This window comes from Apteryx rowi, unplaced genomic scaffold (assembly GCF_003343035.1).
Source record: "Apteryx rowi isolate R43461 unplaced genomic scaffold, aptRow1 scaffold_966, whole genome shotgun sequence".
In the NCBI taxonomy this organism is placed as follows: domain Eukaryota; kingdom Metazoa; phylum Chordata; class Aves; order Apterygiformes; family Apterygidae; genus Apteryx; species Apteryx rowi.
Window position 1 is genome coordinate 102,682 of NW_020451278.1, and position 18,808 is coordinate 121,489.

Consider the following 18,808-nt stretch of genomic DNA (forward strand, 5'->3'; position numbering starts at 1 on the left):
GGTTGCATCTAGACCAGTTGAGCTTCCCAGCTGAGACAGGTGCTGGTGGAGCTCTAGGCTGTGTGGGTGCCTTGGTCCAGGATCCTCAGAGCTGTTGCTGTGAAAAACTTCATTGGCACTGCATGACATTTTCCAAATCCCTTTCATTTACCACTCAGCCCTGGACACACTTCCCTGCTGATTTCAGAAGCTGACTTCTCCCCTTCTTCTTACCTTTTATCCTGGAAAGCTCTTTCTCACTGTGATGCTTAACATTCCCAGACCTTCCTCAAAAATCCTCTTCTCATAACAACACTCCCTAAATCAAGTTTTCTTTATATCAGGTTTTGTACAGTTGTGTGCTCTTGGTGCTAGTAGGCTTTCCCTCCCTTTGGCAGAAGGCTACAGCCAACCTCTCCGTTTCCCAGCATGGGTGTGCACTACAGCAAAGATAATATTTCTGACTACAGCATTGCCTCTCCACCATGGGATGCTTTTCTGCCTCCTGCCACTGAGATTTTGGCTCAGGGAATAAACCATTGCATAACTTGCAGTGGACCCCCAGACACCCAAGAATCACATGAAATTGCAGAAACACTGATCTGGAAGACAACAGAAAAATGAAAATGAGCACTGTGTAACCAAGAAGTCTCTCCTTTCCTTGAAAGAACTAAGGAACTGCTGACTGCAGAGAATGCTGTATCTTTGCCACAAAGTTTGGGGACATCAGGACTTCAGAAAATGGCCAGAGAGTTGAGATGAGATTGAAGGAAGGGACATTTTGATAGTTCTGCTGGCAAAAGTTCTGAAACAAGCCATCAGGACACAATAGGTGGAAAACAGAGCAGCAAATGTTGTGTGGGGGTGGGTAGGAGAAAGCTCTGGCAGAAAGGCTGGATGACCTGGTGAAGTAGGTAGAACAGGATCAGACAGTGCAAGCAGTAAAACCAAAGGAGACCAATTTTTAATTTTAATTGATTGTAACATACATTTGCAAGTAATCTGAAAGGCAGAGGAAATATCTATAGGACCAATTTTTAATAAGCACATTTATGTGAAAAACAAAATAATTCTGAATAATTAAATATCAGCATCTTGGCATCATTCCTTCCAATGTTTCTGAAGTGGTTGTCTGTTTATAAGTGGGCATGACAGCAGTCCCTATTATGAAACGTGCCTCATTCTTCCCAGTATAAGATCCTTGTTTGATTTGCTTTTAATTTTGCCCAACTTTGTGTGTTTGTGCAGAAATTTTTTGAGCCAATCATCTGTCTCAGGCTGATATTTTTTTCAGTCAAAGCTACTTTGTGATTTCCCAAAATAAGGTTAGAAGGGCAAGATATGTTGTTTGGCAGGTATAATTCCTTGTTATAACTTCTTGGTAGTGGCATCAACCACTCAGGAAAAAGAGATGTCAGAACCTGGCCCATGCAAAATGAGCAGTTTCTGCAGCTTTTAGAGACAAACACCAGGGAGAGAAAAGAAAAGAAGCTTAAAGCTCCAGGGAACAGCTACAAGCATTCCCAGCTGCAATTCTGGCTCTGAGAGTTCAATGGGAAGGTCCTAGTGCTGTCATTACAAAACCTTACATGTGACTGGGAATGCTGTACTTTAGTTACAGATACTCCATTTTCCATCCCCATAAAAAACAGACCATTTTGCCATCTTTCAGCATAGCCTGTGCACACATGGTAAGCCTGAAATAGCTGACAATTTAACCATTAAAACTCCTGGAAGTTTTGTCTCATATCTAGTGCTTCACAGCTCATAATGTGACCAGAATGTTTGCACTTTTTTACCCTGGGGAAACTGAGCACATTGGATGTTTTTCTGGAATGGCTGCTCCTGGCTGATCTAGAGCCAAGTAGAAGGATGCAGGGCAGTGAGCAGCTCTCCTTGTGCTTTCAGTGACTGTCTTCCACACTTCCACTTCCTACCATGCTCAGGCAGTTTTGGAAGTTGTCTCCTCAAACACAGAACAGATAAAGTCAGGATCAAAGAAAGAGGGATATAAGTGGACTAAATCACAGTGGGAAATAACAGTGGGAGATGTGAGATTTAAACAGTGGCAGTTTGAGAGCTGATTTGCTGTACGTAAGAATTGTCCATGGGAGGGTAGGATGGGGAAGGGGATTTCAATCTTAGTGACAGAAGTGTAACAAGGTCAGCCTGGAAGTGAGACTTGGTCTCTCATTTGTGATAGTCATTAAATAGTGAAAAGGCTTTCCAGTAGCAGAGGTGGACTTAAAACTCACTTGAGATCTTCCAGATGAGATTTGATATTGTTCAGCCGGATGGGTTCTAGGATGTGTCCCAGGAACTGGAGTAAAATCTCTGAATGAAGATGAAGGTGCAGTCTGGAAGGTGGTGATGTTCTCCTCAGTTCTACGTGTCCATTCACTTCTTTCAGGAGCTGTGGGGCAAACAGGATATCCTGCACGGTCCTGCCCAGACTCCCTAGTACTAGCAGCACTTCACTGAGASTGATGATAAACAGATCTTATGCCTCAAGATTTCAGCTGGTTGCCTGGAGAGGCGATGGAGGACTTCCTTTCCCCAGTACCTATCTGGCTAGATGCATTCACAAGAAAACACTTCTTCACTGTGAGAGTGTTTGAACATTGGAACAGGTTGCCCAGAGAGGCTATGGAGTCTCCATCATTAGAGATATTCAGAATCTGACTGGACATGGTCCTAGGCAGTCTGCTCTAGCTGACCCTGCATGAGCAGGGGTTTGAACCAGATGATCTCCAGAGGTCCCTTCCAACCCCAACTCTTCTGTGATTCTGTGATTCTTGGCTTTGTAAGAGGATTATTTCATTCAGTTTGGCTCCTCCATTTGAATCATCAGAGACTGGCCACAACGGCAAGACAGTACTGCTTAGAGAAGACTCTGAAGCAGGGGGACAGAAACTTCTTCTTAGGCTACCATTGTCCAGTTCAGGTGTATAGAGTTAAACAGATTGGGGTTGGAAAGGAGAGGACATTCCACCAACCCCTGTTAGGTGACACATCCGCTTGCCACACCTCAGGTGTCTCATTAGTGATTCTTGAAAGGGCTTCAGTTATCTGGTGTCTTGTATGTTCTGCTTCTCTTCTGAGGACTGGTGTCCCTTAGTCTTTCTAAAGTGCAGACATCAACTAGAGTTATCTTGTGTGAGGCTTAATGGTCTGTAATAAACAACAGGTTAGATGAGGTGACCTGATGATCCCTTCTGGCCTAAAATGTGAAATGTTTTAAAAGTTATAACTCTGCTGAGGAGCCACATGGGTACCAGTGTGTAACACATGACTGTATGCACATAAATTCAGTGTGTCTTCTGAAAATGTAGGGTGTGGTACCCAACAGGCAAGGTGAACATAGCTCTGAGGTGGCAATCCATTCCTGCTCAGGAAATGCCAGAAATAAAGCTTCTCATGCAATATTTGGTTGGATAATAGGCTCAGTGGAGCAGAACTTGTTGTTTCATGTAAAATCTTGAGATTCAAAATGCTTTTGGGCCATGCTAGAGGGGAGTAAATACACATACCTAAACATCTCTGGGAGGCTCCCAGGGAACAGTCCAGGGGGTGACATCCAACAGTGAGCCCACCCAGCTGGATTGTAGAGTGTGTAAGATACAATTAGACATATACCCAGGTGGATTTTTACTCCAGTGGCTGAATGACTTGACTCCAACCATCAAGYTGATGTTCACTTACACCAGGAATACACTACCAATAGCTCTGCCAAGTCCTGAAGTGTCAAATGTTTCCAAGCAGCTCTTAAAACAATCTTGGCGCTGCAACAGAAACAGAGTCCTTTGATGCCTGGGACTTCCAGCGTGGTGGGACAAGGCCTAGGTGTGTTTCTAGGTTAGTTGTCTGTGACTGACCGAATGCTGAACACCTGCAACATCAGCTTGAGTCAGAGTTACCAGTGCTAAGCACTCCATAAAGTAAGCCTTAGATACTTACAGTGTGGAAGATAAGTAACCCAAGTTATTAAAGCAATTGTATGTTCAAGTAGTCCTCAAAAAAGAGTGTAAGCAGAGCAATATGTTGCCCCAGCAATTCAGACTTTCCTTTCTTGATTACAAAAGGAAAGCACAATAAACTCCTTTTTAATCTCTTGGTTGTCTTCTCTTGCTCTTTAGCAGTGTCTAGCATTCATCACGTCAATACAGAAATATATAATTATTTTAGAATTAATTAAATCTACTGACCTGCTCTTGACAGTCACAATAAATCTGTGCAGAACATAGAGCTAGCCAAGACGAGAGGCTGTGGACTCTTAAATATGTCCTTACATTACAGATATTATCTTCATAAAAATAGTCTTTGGTCATAGCTTTTTGTTTTGACAGTACAGATCAACAGACTTCATGGCTGATATATTGATTGTAGGGCGCCAGTCTTACTGATCTAATAAAATAACACAGCACAAGGAAAAAAGGAGAGCTTTCTTCTTGGCAACTCAGTGTGAAAGCTTTCCAGAATATTGCTTTGCATAGAATAAAAATGGCTTTGGGACAATGACTAATTATATTAAAAGGCTGTGCTTTTAAATTATTTATGTACTGTAGTGTTTACCCTAGTATTATTAAAACCACCACGTATACTTCTACAAATAAGATTTTGGTTCAGATGAATGTGACAGTCCCTCTGTGGGTGATATACTGTACCAAGAGTTGCTACTTTAATGTAACAAATAGCTTAACACACATTAACAGATGCATTACTCGTGGAGCACTGCTGCAGAAGGAGATGCAGATGAAAGTAATTTACCTCTGGTCCATTTAGACAGAGCAGATTACGCAACAACAATAAATGTAGGAGCATCCTGCAAAGCATTGTTTGAAATGAGGATTTATCAAACTGAGGATTTAAATCCTCTTTGGATCCAGACAGTGCTAACCAGAAACTTCTTTTGTTTGTGCAGCAATTGCTGAGCATACAGGAAGAATTAAATAACAAAAAATCYGAACTGGAGCAAGCCAAGGAAGAGCAAACACATACACAAGCAATGCTTAAAGTCCTGCAGGAACAGGTGAGTGGTTTTGGTAGGAAAAAAAGGCTGGCTTAGGTGTGCTGAGGAGGACTCAAGGCATCACCTCCAAAACCCATAGGAGTCTGACCACTGACTATGCTGTGAGTAAGACATAACCCTAGGAGGCCTGTGTCTCTGCCCTGATTAACATTTGTGGATGCAGCTGTGGGTAACGTAGAGTTTAAGAAAATAGAGTGGAAAAGGACCCTTATTTTGCACTATCCAATATTGAATTTCACGTATTGAATATTGTGTTCCTCCATATAGATATCAGTGAAGAGTGTTTTCTCTCTGGAGACAAATAAATGTTGGGAGAGTTAAATATACCAGAAAAGTAAAAATATTTTAAACAAATCAGGTATTTCCTTTAAGACTATTATTGAAGAAAAAGAGCTTAGAATGTCCTGTGTTATTCATGCAGATGCAAATATACAAAAACTTTATTATGACGATATTAGAAAAATATTTCATCAATGCACTTATTTAACCAGTGAGGAACAAGTGTCTGTAACTCAGATTATTTTATTTTAGATTTCTTTGATACTGAGGTGCTCTGTGATGTTGAGAATGTATGTGATAGTGTTGTCTTAAAAGCAGAGTAAAATGGGTAGTTTCACACCAAAAAGGAAATCTGCAAATCTGCAAATGAACTATCATATTGTGTGTAATCACTGTGTGTACAAATAAATACTGTCTATAAAACACATGGTGTTGACACACCAGAATCACAAAGTCACACACATGCTGCATAAGCACAGTCTCTGCTTTGAGACCTTATTTTGATCTTTTCTTTGTAAACTTTGAGCTAAAATATTTAGTGACTTGGTTAAGTATCTGCAGTTTCCAGACTGTGGGATCTGAATTGCTTGGATGACAAAGATTCAAAGTGTTGATGGTTCTAATGTTAAAGATTTTTCAGCATTAATTTCTGAATGTGTCTGAAAATAGATGTATACATTTGATATACATATTGGGAAAAGCAATTACATTTATTTCAGGTTTTTTTAATGCTCATTATGAAAGCTGTGACATCATTCCACTCCTAACCCTTGTCATTGAGTATATCTAGTGACAAATATATTCTAGCAACTAATAATTTAGATTTTGGAAAAAATAAAACTTTTATTTTCAAACACATATTCTTAGCACTTATGTTTACAAAGATAACCTTCTAAATGAGAAATGATGCAACACTGTGTTATACAAAGTGCCATGAGGAATAATGGATTTGGCAACAACAGAATGTATATAAACATGCAATCTGCTAGATTTCTTCAGTTAATGTCACCTCATTCACTTTTTTACATAGTATTCAAGGTACAGTATTACAAAATACTTTAAAAAAAGAAATAATTAAATTGTGTGAAATTATGTTATATCTTGATAGAAATTAATATGCTGCAAAGACCCATAAGAAGATCTTGCAATAACAGCCCCAGTAGGGACCACCAGGGCAGACTTTTGAATCTCTGCAGACTCTTACTAATTGCGAATCAAATGTGCGCTCACGCTAGGCAGACAGACAAAACAGTAGCTGGAAGAAAAGCACAATGATCTGCATTTCTCTCGAGAATTAACTTTGAAACACGCCTAAGGCTGAGACTGTAAGTAGCCAGAATTCCTAAGCAGTGCTACACAGCTAGTGTGCCTCTCTAGCAACCCTGAACCATTTCCAAAACCTTCTGGAATAGCAAAAGCCCTCGCAGTAATGACCCCCACTTGCCAATGCTCACAGCTTTCCTTTACAAGCACCACAGCTCATCTGTATGTTTTATCCACGCTGGGTATTGAAAATCATATGGCAGAGTCAAGTGAATATGAACATTTCTTGTGAAAATAAATAGCAGTGGGCTCCCGCCTTGATTGTATTACTCCTGTTTGCAATACGTTTGCTAAAATGTGCCATTTCATCTCAAATTGAGAGAGGGATCATAGCTTGCTGCACCGCAGGCATGTTTACACAGGGAGGTGCAGCTGTGTTTGAGCGCGCCTGCTCCCAGCCATGAGCTGGCTCACCAGTAGCTTGCTCCAATCCCATTGCTCTCACCCAGATCTAYCCAGGCACAGAGGTCCTGCTGGGGAAGGTCCTATTTGCTCATGCACCATGTTGCACTACTACAGCAAAGAGGTTTCTAGCTCAGATCTGGCCCGCGGCCACCAGCTCTGGTTGTCAGAGGAGTTCATGCCTGCTGGCATGAACCAACCCCAGGTTGCAACCAACCCCACTGCTGCAAAGAAATGGAGCTCCCTAGTGCAGGATTTTGGTCTGGTGGCTGTGCGTTTTCTCTAATCTCTTGTGTCTCCAAAGAACACATCCCAGCAAAATGATGTATCAGGGACTTCTAATTCCTTAACCCTTCTCCTTTCCTTTCAGGTAGGCCCTTGGTTGTTACTGGCATTAGTCAGTGTGTTGCCTCAGCATGCTCTCTGCTGGTAATATCACACTCACTACTGACCTGCGATGGAGCCTGCCTTGGGGGTAAGACAAGTCCTGTTTTTCCAATATTGTATGTTTTTTGAGATTTCTATTCCTATATTTCATTATTTAGGACATGAGAAAAGAGTGTAATTTCAACTTAAATGAAACAATATTGGAAAAAGAGGGACTTTTACCCCATTAGTTGTGGGAATGCAGCTGGACATTTTATCCCCACRAGTTTTCCACCATTATCTCCATGGGTTCACCTCCACCTCCTACTGCATTGGTTCCAGTGCAGATGTGGACACTAGCACCTTCTTGCCTGAGCTCTGCCACCCATTTCAGAGCATGGCTGGCAAAAAGATGGAAGGTCTCTAGCACCCTGTCTGCATTAGAACTAGATTAACACTACCTGCATTGGGGGAGCAGTGCCAGAGCAGTGATGCTGGGAGAAGGTAGTGGGGTGAAAGTCCAGCAGACCAATGTAGGCTAGAGGCTGAGTCCAGGCTCCAGCCAAACACACGTGAGGCTGACGGGGGAGCGGTRTGTGTCACCAGCAGAATGCATGTGGAGCATTGCCCAAGAAGCCAGCAATCACCAAGGAGTGACTGTATTTTATGAACCTGATAAAGGAAAGGTGAAAGGTAAGTAATGAACAGAACTCCTGGAGCCCTCGGAACGTGGTGTTAACATGCAGAGCAGCTTTACATACACAAGCCTGCTCTCCTGACCTCGTATTCAGATGAGTAACCCAGCTGAACTCAACAGGACTGCTCCTGTGAGGTGAATTTGTTTAATGAAGAACTGGAAGAATTGGGAAACAGCTCTTTGGGTGATGCCACAATGCAGGAATACCTAACTTTGGTGCTCGGCTTTAAGTAGCCTTCTCAGCTTGTTCCTACTGGCCATCCTCACAGTGTGGTGGTTTTGCAGGCAAGGTTATTTTTCAGTGCAGGAAAAAAACACATAACATTCATTGGAAATGCATCACACTGCTTTAAATTGTAGCCTTTTCAAGGGTATTGAAAGATGAGCATCAGTGAATTGAACTGGGACAGCTGATGAGTTTGCAGTCCACAGCTATCATTTGTACTGCTTTCTCAGAGATTGTCCCTCCACTTCCCTCTCCATAAGGACTGATTTAACTGCTTGTGCAGCAGTTTCTGAACTGGTGCAGTTTACAGCCCTGCATATTAAAGTATACAGAGATCATGCCCCACATACCTTAATCCTCAGCTTGGAAACTGAGAATTTAGTGATTCACAACCAGTTTAGCTGTTGCTGTCACATAGCAAAAAGATGATGGAGGTAAGCTAGCCAGCTCTCCCAGAGTAATCAGCCAGTGCTTCTGAGTCAGACACCTAATCTAAACATAATAGCGCTCATATACTCCTCAATTTTAGGATTGTTGTTGTTCAGTATTACAGCTCTATCATCAACAGTTAAATCAATCCTAGCTTCTTTGGCAAAAACAGATGGAAACCAAGGAATACAGAAGAAAGTTCTGTTTATTATTCCCCATCACTCCCACCTCAGATATCTGCTCTGAATTACGTTAGCATAAACACATGGTTCTTCAGAAATTCACCTAAAGGGTAAATAGTTCTGTATGCTTCATTTAAGTGCACAAACCTCCACGGTTTACCAGCTTGTGACAGCTGCAGTGTCCCCTCCTTTCTGTGTTTGCTCAATCACAGGATGGATGAGTGCATATTTCCATGWGGCTGAAGACATGAGCTAGGACATTTCTTGAGTCTCTTGGTAGTGATCTCTTACAATCCCCCAAGAAGTAATCCTGAATTTCCCCACAAAAGCTAATTCAGAGTGAAAAAAAGGTTTGGTTCAGATCATGGATCTGAAATTGACAGTCTTCTCAGTTCCTTCTACCAGTTAAGCAAAAAAGATGTTCTTTCCTTCACCTCCTTTTCCATCATACCCAGGAGCCATGACAGTTATTTAGATGCTTCCCCAGGAAGGAAATATACAGTAGCACTCTGGCATCTTAAACAGCTCAAAATATATCATTCACAAGTAATCATTAGCAAAACAGTATTTAGCTAGTGGCAACTTGCAAATATTGCAAAGTTTAAATTAATAGCAGCAAGAATAGGAAATGAAATCATTTATTATTCTTGAGAGCCAATTCTGCACACTTTTTGTGCCTTGAAACTACTTTCTAATCTTATTATTTCAAAAATAATGACCCAGTCTTATTATTTCCCTTTTTTTTGCCAACCTATCAAGCCTTAAGTATGTTGGTTTCAAAATAGTTTGAACAAAAACTCGTTAGAATTATATGCTCCATCTGTTTTTCTCATTGGAAGTTTTATAAAATGCTCCTTCAAATAAATCGAAGATAACTATGTGAAATACTCAAGTAACGTACTTGTTTTGTTTTGTTTTGTTTTTTGCTTACTCTTTGCAGTTAAAAAGCGCCAAGGAATTAGCAGAAATCAATGGGCACGATGAATCTCAGGCAAATGTAGGTACAGCTATATATGTATAGATTTAGAGAGATATATGCATGCTTATGTTCTTGAATTTAATGTTTATGTCTTAGTGTTAAAGTTGATAGAATGGCTGAATGACTTGCACATGAGGTTTGAAATGTCTGGGTTTTCAGAAGCCACAGGTTCAGATCCCAGCAAACTTCATTTCGAGGTAGATAAATTGAGTTCCATGCAATTTACTTTGTGGGATTTATTTGGATGAGACTTCAACAACCAATGTCCTACTTGCTGTATGTGGGTGTTAAAGATACCATGGAAACGACTGCAAAAGAAATGCTTTGCTTTAGTGTCCTGTCCAGGATTACTCAGCCTGCAAAGTTACACCGTTTGTCTCTATGGCTGCCACCTTGCAGCTGAGCAAGTTTGGTTATAATTCAGTTCTGTGTGAAGTAATTCATATATGTGTATAATTTGGAAACAGTTCATTTGCACAAAAAGGGCTAAATTAATTCATTGAATTATTACTTTGTCCAAAATTTTTAAAGGACTTGTTAAGGTCATGTTTTGTAAAACCTGCTACCAATAAAAATGCTTCTATTATTCCTTTAATGATTGCAGTCAAAACAGCAATTTGGATAAGGCGAGAGAGAAAAAAGGAAAACTATCCTGCTGTGTTTGTAATCCAAACTATGCAGCTTTGCGCTTTGTCATAAGCATATAAAAATTAAAATTGCTTATATACAATGTCTTTGTCCTAGCTGAGAGAACTGGTAACAGCCTGAACACTAATATGTTTTAACATCGTTTTTAATCAACTTAAAGAGCTGTCTAATAGCACAGCTAGGAAAACAGTTTTTTATTTTAAACCTGAGTGGGACTCTCAAATTTAGAGAACTGCTTTGCAATGAGGAAATGTTATCCTCTCTTTTTTAATCCATTTTTGAGCCTCATTCATTTTGGTCTAACTCTGCAGTGAAGTCGATAGAACCTCATAGCTCTCAGCATTCAGACAGGAGATATTCAATATTGTCTGATAGCTACAACAAACCTGCAGCTGCAGTCTGTCTGCACAACATCTTGTTGGCCCTTTGAAAGATTTTGTCTGCAAACCAAAAAAAAGGCATTAGTCTACCAATGATCTGCAAATTATCACATTTGGTACCTGAAAATCTCTTTGTAGAACAGCTGGTTGCAAGTTTCCTAAGGCAACTTAGAAACTTAAGACTTAGAAACTTTCTAAGGGAACTTGGAAAATTTGCTTCCTCTCCAAAAATGTGGATGAAACAATGTTTTGCAGGATAGAAATGTTTTAAAGGAGAACTATCTAAATTCTTCAACTTTTATCATTCTGACTCTTATGTAACAGAATAAAGCAGGAGGATCTAAAAGTTTGACTTTTATATAAAATAAAGGTTGAAATAGCATTATATAGAACATTTCAACAGTGTACAGAGAGAGTATTTCAGTAGGTCATTGGCATATATTTAGAGCAAAATATTTCAGAATCTTTTGTTAATTATAAATTTTTCAAAATGTAATGTTTTGTCCCAGTTTGCAATTGTAGGAAATGTTAAAATGCCTGAATTTTCCATAGGATTGAAATTCTATTTTCTGCCCCCCCTTTTTCATGAGCTCTTACCATGAAGATCTGATACCAAACTAGACTTCTAAGAAAAGAAGTCAATACATAAGCTAATGGTGAAGAAGGAAGCTAGACAGCTACAATTATCAAGTCACAGTTGCAGTCAGGTGTTCAACAATTATGCCATCAGGAAATCAGAGAAGTTACAGCAGCACAAATGGAAAGAGAAGACTAGTGGAAGAGAATGGATGTTAAAGCATTTGCTATGGTAGCGAACTTTGTATAAGGTGTTAAGGCACCTTTTAAACAATTGTCATTTATATCGAATATGTAGTGAGTCACCTTGCAGGTTGCCTCCACTCATCTGTTCTCAGCAGACTTCATGGTTCTTGCCCTTGGCCAGTGTGTAAATCTGGCATGATCAAAGAGAAAAAGCCTTGGTGGCTCCTACGTGGTTGTTAGTGAACTATGATGCATATAATGGGATTAGGACATATTTGTTACAGTTGACAGGTTGAATTCAGCAAATGAAATACCTTTACATGCAGAGCAATAGTGGGAGGTGTTGGTAAGGAAAAATGACAACGTATGTCTCTACACTGAACTCAATCTAATCTTCACATTATGGTATATTTAGATTACTTGCTCTGCAGAAAATCAGGATCCTAAAAAGGATGGTATGAAAGTTTAGGCACATTGCTTATACATAAGAAAGTCCATACTGTAATCTTAAAATGATTATTTGCAACAGTTATAAGGCTTTGTGCTGATGGCATTGGTCTGTACCATCTTTTACATTTAAAAAAATATTGTTTCTTAAAATAAAACCTGGAAGTATTTTTCATAGCAAAAGCAGATATAGATGAAAATATATACTTGGCCCTATCCTGGTGTGGCTTCTACATTTCCATTATTTCATACCATCCTGAAAAGAAAAGGTAGGAGCTGAGATACCTTTGGAAACAGAAAAACATCCCTCCTGAAATATGCCCAACCTTTAAAACATGCAGATCTTGAGTTTTTCTCTTGTTTTTGTCAGGAGAATTGAGCACATTTAATTACTACACTCCCTGCAATGATGGTTCACAGTCAAAGCTGGGAAAAAAATGTAGAAATTTTAGTGTATTGCAGGCACATCAGTTATTTCCAGGAAGAAAAACCATCTTACAAGGCTCTGTAAACAGTTGTAAGGGTGTTTCATGAGTGATTTGCCAGGTACATGTGGTAATATTTGTTACAGTTGTTGACATTTCCCAGGTATACTCTGTGTCAGGAAAGCCTAGATGTTAGGTTCATGTGCCCAAATCCTGGCCTGGTATTAACAGAGACTTCAACACCCAGCTCTGCCAGAGGTGCTGTCACTGCATGCTCATTTCCTTGAGCCCTGAGGTTAGGAAAAGATTGCTTCTTGTTTCTAATCTGTACCCTTTTAATTTCCTCTTCATTGCTGAATATAATGCTATTTCATTTACATCTCTGTCTTAACTGAAGAGAAAATAATGGCCAATATACAATACTAATTTCAGATATAATCCTTTTCCAGGATGTGCCCAGTCTCTTGGGACCTGATTAGTCCCAYCTTGAAAAAAAAATCTTGCTTGGGAGGTGTGTTCGGGTAGAGAACATTTTACAGAGTAAAAAGGCAAATCACATGCTTTGTGATTCAGTATATAAAAGCAGCTGATTCCTCTGTTGTTTCTGTAAATTCAGTGTCTTTCTGTGGAGCCTCTTGTGTAAAGGGTAACTCTGTGTTTTCATCAAAGACCTCCTTTTGCTCACTGCTAAGTTCAGCATACTTAGGACACTGAATGCAAATATTACCATATATGCATGCACATAGCCTTGGTGAATATTTTGGGAGTGAGAAAGTCAGCCTCCCCTAGTGTCCCTCTATTGTTGATGGAGAAGGAGGGATTTTGAACCCAAGCATTAATTTAGAAGTTCTCAGTGATCTTCTTCCAGTTTATCTCTCTGCCTTGACAGCTACCTGGCTTCTATAGATGGAAGACAGCGAATAACTCCTGCCCTTTGCATAAGTGCCATGAGACGGTAGTCAAGAGTATCATTCATCCAGGTTCAGACCAATGCAAGACACGGGTCATGGTCATCAAAGCTTTTTGAATGCCCAGAGTACATTTGCAAGATAAAATCCTGACTCTGTTGAAGCCAATAATTAAATTCCCATCAACTCTAATAAGCCAGGAGTTCACCAAGATATTTTTAGGGGTTACTTCGTTATCACCAGGGCATAATACAATAAACACCTATGTTTCAGAGGGAGAAAGTGGTTTCACCCTGAGCTTTTTACCATCTTTTTTTTCTGCTTGAGTTTCATTGTTTGAACAAAGTAATGAATTTGACCTCATTTGGCTGTCTCCCTCCAGTTAGCATCTCCAGCAGCCTGGACACAATATTTTGTGGTTTTTTTCTCCAGACATAGAATCAATAATATTAAGTAGGGATGCATTTTTCCATTTGAATGCTTGAAGCTATTATCAGAGCACTTCTCAAGTTCAACCGAGCATCTTACATTTGATGTTGATTCTTCCTTTAATTTTTCCCCTCCACTTCTGCTTTTCAAGCATTTACCAGAGGATCCCTGACTCTGAGGAGGAGTATACTCAGGGTGAAATATTTGAACCATTTCACTAAACTGCTCACTTTATGCAATGCTGAAAGCAATCTTACTTCTTACTACACCCTAGTCTTCTCTTTTCACATATTATCAGTTAAACACTGATGATCTTTACCAAAGACAAGTAAAGACAGCTCCTAAATAAGGCTCATTTTTGAGATCAGCCAGCCAAAGATTTAAACAATGAAACCCCTCCAGTTTTTGGAGAATTTTATAATTCCATCAGGCTCATCAGGGCTCAATTCTTGTTCTTTACTACACAAACCTTTAATGGAAGCACCCAAGGGTACTTGCTGTGAAAATCCCATGCCAGTATATGTGCTGGTACATATCTGCCAAAGGATGGGGCTGCTCCATGCTATTCATGTGACTGCCTCACACTGAGCCAGGAGAGAAAAAAGGGCTTTGAACACATGCAGAAAAGTGGAAGGCGGTAGAGATCAAGGCCTGCTTGAATTGTCCCAGTGGTTCAGGACTATGGGACAAAAGTTGGTCATTTTAATGATAAAGAATCCGAAGAAAGTGATTGCTGGCATTTTTGCTTTGCTTTTTGGTGAATGCAACAACCATTTCTTGGCTATCCRACTCTTTAAAAGGTTTACTCTTCAAAGAACAGCACAGACTCCAGATACAAATGCACTCTACGTGCCTCATAAAGGACTTTGGGACAATTTGGGCCTAAGAGTTACAGGCCAGAAAAATTCTGTTCAGGACCTGCTTATGTCAGGAAATTGTTTCAGTTCCTTTTATATTTGAGCTTCGCAGCTGCCTAGGGTTTGGATGCTGTGAATCTCAGCCTCAACAGGCTGAAGCAAGTCAGTAAGTAGCTGTCTAGTCTTAGCTGAGATCCTCCATCCATGCAGGAGGCATTTCTGGAGCATGTTGGAGTGAGCGGGCACTGCAAAAACTGAAGTGATGACAGCTGGGTGCATTTAAGGAGGATGAGGAGAGGGTGCTGGCAGCCTTCCTGTACCCAAGAGCACAGGGGTTACAGCCCAACAGAGGGTGCAAGGAGTTCTGGTTTGTTTCTCTCCTCCTCCTGAGAAGGTTCAGAGACACATTTCGCCTCCCAAGAGAGTGGGCTGTGTCTTTTCTCCCACCCTTCTGTTGTAACCATTCCACTTTCAAAAACTGCATTTAGTCCACTAATTCAGTTAACAGATACAGTTAATTGTCTCAAGAGAACAAACAAGAGTGAATACAGCTATACAGTGCAGGGATGAGGATAGTTCCCTGAGGAAAGAGAGATCTGGATTTTGGTTCCTCATTGAAGGACTCTTTTGGTGTGTTACGTTGCTAAAAGAAGGTGCAAGGACTCTGTACCTTAACTGGAGAGAGATCCGAAGCCCCTAGCTGTCCCCAAGCATTACTGAAGGACTCAAATTACTGCCTGTACTTGGGTTCTTCTGCCTTGTTGGGGCCAGGGACCACATGGAGAGGAGTGGCCATGCCTCTTGCTGCTCCCCACTCTGCTTTCTCCATTCTGGGCCTTTATTTGGAGCCCTTCCATCACTCATTTCTTCTTGTTTCCCTCAATTTACGGCATGTGGAGTAGGATAAATTCAAGCAGCTATGACTGTTTGCAGATCAGCAGCTTTSCTATTTACCACTGCAGGAATGAGGAATGACTACCTCCTGAATTCAATACTGTGAAGGCTGAAAAATAGCAGGAGCTTAACTGGCTGTTTAAGACCATGATATCAAAAAGCGTGCTCACCCTTCTTACATACTAATAGATCAAGTCCCCCTTAAGTTCCTCCTTCACTGTCCCAACCTTGATTTGGTATGTTGGAGGATAGCAATACAGACTCATTAGCACAGTATAGACCTCTCTCCTGACACAATCACTGTCTCTACAGTTTCAGCTACAATCTAAACCCTACGGGGACGAAGTAACACAGCAGAATGAGATATATTCTGACATGGACTGTGTTACCTGAAGCACATTTGGGCTTCTCAATAACCCCTTTGTTTGTGTGGAGCAAGAAATCACACCACTTCCCTTGTCCCTAATTAAAAGTGTCACAGTGGCATAGTAACTTGGCTTTTTATTGAAGTGAATTCCTTTAATATGAGGGAGGAGAAAAGAGAACACTGAGACACAATGATAAACCCATTCAGCCACCCACTCACAGCAAATCACAAAAGTTTTTTGACTTTAGATTCACGCACTCCACAGGAAGACAGTTCTGCAATGCCCAGAGCTACCTGATATTTTAATAATATCTGACAATTATGTTCAGCCTTTCATTCCAAAGCATTTTCCTGAGTGCATATATATTGCACATGTATATAGGAGTCATCTCTAGTAAGGAATAACATTTGGTCTTATACTTACACACCTGTGTGCTTAACCCACACTGTGCACAAAGCCGATTGATTGGCTTGTTATCACAGCACTCGGGCTCCTTAGCAACTGCCCAAAGGACGGAGGCTGTCTCTGTTTCAGCTACAAGCCTATTACTGCAGTCCTGGGGTCACACACCACATTCACACACCTTCCAACCTGCTGAAGCCCTTCATGGAATATGGAGCAAAAAGTGACTGATGTGAGAAAGGAACTTAAATATCCCTGGGAGAAACTAATCTCAGAAGAGCTCATCACTCTAATCAAGATCCTATCCAGGAGAATGATAGCTCCAAAATGTTTGCTTCAAGTAGTTCTCATAAATGCATACAGGGAGATCCCTATGAATATGGAGGTTGCCCAAAGTTTTCAGGTACCTGAAATTGGTATCTTTCAAAGTCCAAATACTTGCTAAAAACTCATTCATCCTCATAAAACATTTAAGGGTTTTTTTGCTAATTATTTCCTTTTATTTTATCAAAGAAGTTTTAAAACAATTCTACACATCTCAGAAAGGAAAAGAATTGCCTTTTTTTTTTCTTTTTAACTTTTTTTTTACAAGTCCATTGCTGTAGAGGAGATAGCTGGAGTAATTTGTGCTAAAGAACTTTCAAAACGGCTTTCACGATTCCTTGTCTTAGGACACAAAGTATCCTCTTCCACAATGATTTCAGTAGGGTTGGAAGGCAGGCAATGCTCTCATTCAGCCAACCATTGGTTTGCTGCAATTTCCTAGCACAGAGYGTGCAAAATGACAATTACCTTTTCTTTTGAAAAACAACCACCTTCACATCACATAAAACATCTGTGTTAAGTCATTAGGAACCTACACATAAAACCAGCTTTAGAAAATGAAACAACCTAACCACAGTTTTAAAAATAAGCATGAAGTAACTTTCATATTAGTCATCCCTATTTTGCATATGTACATTCTCATAAATTGGATGTGCTCAAATACAATGAGAACAATATAAAAAGATAGTTTCAACAAGAAAAGCATTTTCACATTATTGCTAGTTGCCTAAACTCAGCAGGTGAAAGTTATAATAGTAAAAGCTTTGTAATGAAAAAGTTAAAAGTATCCCTTTGGCAAATGGATCGGAAAAATAGGATGTCAAGAGCACCATAATACAATTAATCTTCACTCCTGAAAACATCTCTATCATGTGGGATAAATCAGACAAACTAATCTTAGATGCATAGAGGTGTATTTTGAAGTGCTTCATTTGCAAGGTCTTATATTCGCTCTTACAATTTTTCTTCATCGTTGCTCCTATAATTTTACTGCTAGCTAATTTTTCAAGTCAGTTGTCAACTGTTTATTTGCTAATACCAGTGCACTCTTAAATTTACAGTCATGGTATGATTTTCTATATTAGTGTACCTTAAAAGTAATTGCAGTGTATTGTGGCTGACAAACTCAACAGTGGTTTCTTGCACAGCACAAAATAAGTTATCGAACAAGTTTAAGCTTGATCTGAGTGAAAGGGTGACACCTAGTCTGCGTGCTTTCTAATGATAAGCCAGTCACTAGCAAAAACTGTTATGATAATCACCAGTAGCATAATATATAGCAAATATATGCTTCTGTATCAATAGTTACATAGAAGAGGGATAGGGGTTCTCTGAGACCCTGGGGAAAAAACATTGAAAACCAAGGGTTGTTTTTTTTTTGACGATGAATTGTGTGACCTGCTGCTTGTCTAAAAGTATTATGAGCTGCCATGTGTTAGAGCTCTGGTTCTGTGCAGATGGTTGGAAGTTTCAGATGGTGTTGACTCATTCCTTATATACTTGATGTAACGATATAATTTGTTAGTCTAAACCAAGTTATCCTAGTGCCATAGAGTTCAAAAAACTTCTCTACACATAGACAGCATGTCGTCTGGCCTTCCTGCTCCAAATATGTGGCAAGACCACCTAACTTAATGTCAATCACTTTATTGAAATCAGTTCTTAGGATGTGGTGAACCAGGACTGTGTGCAATACAAGAATTCTAGGAAATAGTTCTTTTGCTAACATAGGACCAATTCATCTGCTAGGCTTTATTGCAGCAGCAAAAGCATTATATTTATCAAAGCTTATGAGCAATTTTCTAGTAATTAAAATATTTTTAGTGGAGTAGCCAGTAGAGAGTCTAAAATGGTTATCATATGACATTCTGAAAGAAGAGCTAACAGACATAATGTTCCTAGGAAATTTTGAGTTACTTTCAGAGTTCACCCTTCCAGATTGCCACACATCACATTACATTACAGTGCCATAATAGCCAGTGAAGGGGAATGAACTCCCTCAAAGGAAGACTCAGAGCCATTTGGGCCTGAACCAAGCATTAGCACTGTTAGGAGCTGCTGAATCTGTCAGCC

At 40.0% G+C, this 18,808-nt stretch overlaps 1 protein-coding gene across 1 annotated transcript in view; it reads left to right on the top strand.

Moving 5' to 3' along the window:
* The window catches only part of ENOX1 (ecto-NOX disulfide-thiol exchanger 1), a 126,561-nt gene that overhangs the window by 91,492 nt on the left and 16,261 nt on the right, over window positions 1-18,808 (top strand). Inside the window, exons 9-10 of the mRNA XM_026054748.1 lie at window positions 4,901-5,008; window positions 9,853-9,909. Of these exons, the coding sequence (XP_025910533.1) occupies window positions 4,901-5,008; window positions 9,853-9,909 (165 nt within the window). The remainder of the gene's footprint in view (window positions 1-4,900; window positions 5,009-9,852; window positions 9,910-18,808) is intronic.